At 41.5% G+C, this 6000-nt stretch overlaps 1 protein-coding gene across 1 annotated transcript in view; it reads left to right on the plus strand.

The window, feature by feature from the left end:
• LOC115189697 (protein eyes shut homolog) overlaps nt 1-5633 on the plus strand; it is a gene marked incomplete at its 3' end in the record, with an annotated part of 47555 nt that extends 41922 nt beyond the window's left edge. Inside the window, exon 5 of the mRNA XM_029748238.1 lies at nt 5557-5633. Within this exon, the coding sequence (XP_029604098.1) occupies nt 5557-5633 (77 nt within the window). The remainder of the gene's footprint in view (nt 1-5556) is intronic.
• Nucleotides 5634-6000: the final 367 nt, after the last annotated feature.

Raw genomic sequence — 6000 nt, forward strand, 5'->3', positions numbered from 1 at the left:
CAATATTATCAGATAGGAAGTAAAAAATGTACTTTTAACATATCAGTGTACATAATATGAAAACTGCTGTATCTGAAGTCCATCCTTACATATCATGATTTGATAGCATCTAGTGTTTCATTACTTTGAGCCTTGATTGAGGCATGAAATGATCCCTGAGTAACTGTGCCATGTTAAAAACACATTGATATACTATGTTCAAGTCTTATCTTTAGTTCAATATTTCATTATCAAATCAAAGTCTAATTTTATTTGTCACATGCGCCGAATACAACAGGTGTAGACATTACCGTGAAATGATTACTTGCAAGCCCTTAACCAACAATACAGTTCAAGAAATAGTTACAAAAATATTTACAAAATAAACTAAAGTAAAAAAATATATATACAAAAAAAATATAGAAAAGTAACACAAGAAAATGACATAACAATAACGAGGATATACAGTCGTGGCCAAAAGTTTTGAGAATGACACAAATATACATTTTCACAAAGTCTGCTGCCTCAGTTTGTATGATGGCAATTTGCATATACGCCAGAATGTTATGAAGAGTGATCAGATTATTTGCAATTAATTGCAAAGTCCCTCTTTGCCATGCAAATGAACTGAATCCCCCCAAAAACATTTCCACTGCATTTCAGCCCTGCCACAAAAGGACCAGCTGACATCATGTCAGTGATTCTCTCGTTAACACAGGTGTGAGTGTTGACGAGGACAAGGCTGGAGATCACTCTGTCATGCTGATAGAGATCTAATAACAGACTGGAAGCTTCAAAAGGAGGGTGGTGCTTGGAATCATTGTTCTTCCTCTGTCAACCATGGTTACCTGCAAGGAAACACATGCCGTCATCATTGCTTTGCACAAAAAGGGCTTCACAGGCAAGGATATTGCATCTAAATCAACCGTTTATCGGATCATCAAGAACTTCAAGGAGAGCGGTTCAATGTTGTAAAGAAGGCTTCAGGGCGCCCAAGAAAGTCCAGCAAGCGCCAGGACCGTCTCCTAAAGTTGATTCAGCTGCGGGATCGGGGCACCACCAGTACAGAGCTTGCTCAGGAATGGCAGCAGGCAGGTGTGAGTGCATCTGCACGCAGAGTGAGGCAAAGACTTTTGGAGGATGGCCTGGTGTCAAGAAGGGCCGCAAAGAAGCCACTTCTCTCCAGGAAAAACATCAGGGACAGACTGATATTCTGCAAAAGGTACAGGGATTGGACTGCTGAGGACTGGGGTAAAGTCATTTTCTCTGATGAATCCCCTTTCCGAATGTTTGGGGCATCCGGAAAAAAGCTTGTCTGGAGAAGACAAGGTGAGCGCTACCATCAGTCCTGTGTCATGCCAACAGTAAAGCATCCTGAGACCATTCATGTGTGGAGTTGCTTCTCAGCCAAGGGAGTGGGCTCACTCACAATTTTGCCTAAGAACACAGCCATGAATAAAAAAATGGTACTAACACATCCTCCGAGAGCAACTTCTCCCAACCATCCAGGAACAGTTTGGTGACGAACAATGCCTTTTTCAGCATGATGGAGCACCTTGCTATAAGGCAAAAGTGATAACTAGGTGGCTCCTGGAACAAAACATCAATATTTTGGATCCATGGCCAGGAAACTCCCCATACCTTAATCCTTGAGAACTTGTGGTCAATCCTCAAGTGGCAGGTGGACAAACAAAAACCCCACAAATTCTGACAAACTCCAAGCATTGTTATGCAAGAATGGGCTGCCATCCGTCAGGATGTGGCCCAGAAGTTAATTGACAGCATGCCAGGGCGGATTGCAGAGGTCTTGAAAAAGAAGGGTCAACACTGCAAGTATTGACTCTTTGCATCAACTTCATGTAATTGTCAATAAAAGCCTTTGACACTTATTAAATGCTTGTAATTATACTTCAGTATTCCATAGTAACATCTGACAAAAATATCTAAAGACACTGAAGTCTTTTGAAATTAATATTTGTGTCATTCTCAAAACTTTTGGCAACGACTGTATACGAGGGGTAAGATGCACTCACGAGTCAATACGGGTCCCATAAAGTTGTGCACTATTGTGTACAGTGTCACCCAATTCATATGATATGTTACAAATTATTATGTGCATTTGTACAATATGTTAGGATTTTGTAAGTGCTTAAGATCCATTTCTCTTTAACATGTTCACTAGCATACTACTTAGTATGAGCAATATACTGACATGTATTCTATGTTGTATGTTATGGTGGATATTGGAACAGAGCTAACATGTCTATAACATTAATAAGATTGCGAATGCCATGCCCTGCTACTGTTTACGCTCTAGCAAGGCAATTCATGCCTTAATGCCTGCTGAATCATGTGAGAATGATGTTTGGATGTGGTTGGATGACTGATTAGTAGACAGAATGTAGTCGGATGACATATGGGTAGAGAGGATGTGGTCAGCTGACATATGGGTAGAGAGGATGTGGTCAGCTGACATATGGGTAGAGAGGATGTGGTCAGCTGACATATGGGTAGAGAGGATGTGGTCAGCTGACATATGGGTAGAGAGGATGTGGTTAGATGACATATGGGTATTGAGGATGTGGTTAGATGACATATGGGTAGAGAGGATGTGGTTAGATGACATATGGGTAGAGAGGATGTGGTTAGATGACATATGGGTAGAGATGATGTGGTTAGATGACATATGGGTAGAGAGGATGTGGTTAGATAACATATGGGTAGAGAGGATGTGGTTAGATGACATATGGGTAGAGAGGATGTGGTTAGATAACATATGGGTAGAGAGGATGTGGTTAGATAACATATGGGTAGAGATGATGTGGTTAGATAACATATGGGTAGAGAGGATGTGGTTAGATAACATATGGGTAGAGAGGATGTGGTTAGATGACATATGGGTAGAGAGGATGTGGTTAGATGACATATGGGTAGAGAGGATGTGGTTAGATGACATATGGGTAGAGAGGATGTGGTTAGATGACATATGGGTAGAGAGGATGTGGTTAGATGACATATGGGTAGAGAGGATGTGGTTAGATGAGGGGGACGGACATAACGGACGGACGGACAGACAGGGGAAGCTTGCCTTACAATATCCTCTCACATGTCACTCCAACTGTGTCATTTTGAAATGAATGAGGATGGCTGGCTGAAGATGGAGGGAGACGAGAGGATGTTGTTTGTGACTCTGTCACGGTTGAGCATCCAATCAACAGAGACATATTTCAAATCAAGTGGAAGAGAAAAGACACTATAGGAACTAGACTATCGAGTCCCAAATGGCACCCTATTCCCTGTATGCCCTGGTCGAAAGTAGTGCCCTATACAGGGAATAGGGTGGCATTTGGAACATAACCACAGCCATAAGATGACCTGCTGGCGTCGCTCTCTGTATTCAGGAGACAAACATGTCATTGGTCTCTTAGCTTTTAAGTATAAATATTCATTTCAGATTAGGTCGTGTTCATAAACATGTAATTTGTCATGGCTTGTGAAGAGCTCTTGTGCCGTATGCAAATCAAAATCCAGCATGCACAACATGAGTGTATAGCTTAAAACAACCTCTTAAAACATCTGGTAATTATAACACAGCTTCAATCTAACCACTGCCATCTCACGTCATGACTCTTAAGTCAAGAGGCCATGTTGGTGCTTGATGCAACCGTGATGAAGCTCTATCCACCCAAGACATGAGTTATAAGAGATCCATTACATTGTGGGACGATGTTCAACATTACCAAAGTGCTGGAGTTTTTTAATTTTTCAAAAGGATATGTTTCAACGTCATTAGGCTGTACAAGCCAGAAGTTTAAATGAAAGTTGATGTATTGCAGCATGTATCACGTAGCTACAACGTTAGTCCGGAGGGGTAATATCCTAGATTCAACTCAATGCAGTATACAATATACACTACAGGACCAAACGTATGTGGATACCAGCTCGTCAAACATCTCATTCCAAAATCATGGGCATTAATATGGAGGTGGTCCCCCCTTTTGCTGCTATAACAGCCTCCATTCTTCTGGGAAGCCTTTCCACTAGATGTTGGAACATTGCTGCAGGGACTTGCTTCAATTCTGCCACGAGCATTAGTGAGGTCGGGCACTGATGTTGGGCGATTAGGCCTGGCTCACAGTCGGCATTCCAATTCATCTCAATGGTGTTCGATGGAGTTAAGGTCAGGGCTCTGTGCAGACCAGTCAAGTTCTTCCACAACTATCTTGACAAACCATTTCTGTATGTACCTCGCTTTGTGCACGGGGGCATTGTCATGCTGAAACTGGAAAGGGCCTTCCCCAAACTGTTACCACAAAGTTGGAAGCACAGAATCGTCTAGAATGTCATTGTAGTATGATGTAGCTTTACGATTTCCCTTCACTGGAACTAAAGGGCCTAGGCCTGAACCATGAAAAACAACCCCAGACCATTATTCCTCCTCCACCAAAACACTATACATGTGGGCAGGTAGCATTCTCCTGGCATCCGCCAAACCGAGATTCGTCCATCAGACTACCAGATGGTAAAGAGTGATTCATCACTCCAGAGAACGTGTTTCCACTGCTCCAGAGTCCAATGGTGGCGAGCTTTACACCACTCCAGCCGACGCTTGGCATTGCACATGGTGATGCAAGGTTTGTGTGCGGCTGCTCGTCCATGAAAACCCATTTCATGAAGCTCCCGATGAACGGTTATTGTGCTGACGTAGCTTCCAGAGGCAGTTTGGAAATCGGTAGTGAGTGTTGCAACTGAGGACAGATGATTTTTACGCACTACGCTTTTCAGCGGCCCCTTTCTGTGAGCTTGTGTGGCCTACCAATTCATAGCTGAGCCGTTGTTTGCTCCTAGACATTTCCACTTCACAACAACAGCACTTACAGTTGACCGGGGCAACTCTAGCAGGGCAGAGGCCAATCTACTGCCAAATGTTTGTCTATGGAGATTGCATGGCTGTGTGCTCAATTGTATACACCTGTCAACAATGGATGTGGCTGAAATAGCCTAATCCACAAATGTGAAGGGGTGGCCACATACTTGTGTATATATAGTGTATACCCGGTATCCTTGTAAACCCTGGTCTTATTCATTAGTACCCTTCTCACTCAGCTCAACCTGTTTTCTGTGTGAAAATTTTAAGAAGGCAGAACAGTCATGAAATAAGCATTAGGAAAGCTGTTAAAGTAATTGTGTACTCCTCAGGCTAGCCTAATAGAAACCTATTACAATAAGGCAGTTTAGCCTTATAATGTCCATTGGTGATATTTATGTAAAACACCATCATTAGTTTTGAACATTTACGTTCATTAAGCAAACAACCCTTTAAAAATGTTGGTTTTCTAATAATACAGTATAATACAATATGACATTTAGTTGTTTTTTTAAATGTCTGGTTTGGAAATGTATATTGAGAACCTCTGTATTTCTTGTGAGAATATGTTCTATGAAGATATGTTCTTTGAAGATATGTTCTGTGAAGATATGTTCTGTGAACATATTTTTGTGAACATATTTCCTGTAAACATATTTATTGTTAAAAATGTTCTTGTGAACATATTTTCTTGTGAACATTTGTTACAGACAACACCTGGCGCCATGCGAAGCGGAGGTGGTTGTGTCTGGTATGAGAGAGTCAGAATCCAGCCCAGCAACTACTGGTCAGGACTCACCACACAGAGAACAAGCCATATGTTATAGGGGGCTTGCCTCGCTCGATACCTGCCATATTCAGGTGAGTTAGTGTGGTTTCTGACAATACATATCGGTAGTAATATGTGTAGATGTCTTCAACTTTATTCAATGATATACTATATAAATATATTTTAAATCCCTATCAAATCCCAATAAAAATCTCATGTTATCCCCACTTTGTAACAGTAAATGTGTTTATTTTTATACTTTTTATAGGGCATTGTCATGGCTCTTTTTCTTTTGTCGCTGACACGACCTCCTCTCCTTGGAGTGTAATTGAAGTGCAATTTATTACATACATAATACCCAAGTGTTTAACATAATACGCAGTTT

This window comes from Salmo trutta, unplaced genomic scaffold, assembly GCF_901001165.1.
Source record: "Salmo trutta unplaced genomic scaffold, fSalTru1.1, whole genome shotgun sequence".
NCBI lineage: Eukaryota > Metazoa > Chordata > Actinopteri > Salmoniformes > Salmonidae > Salmo > Salmo trutta.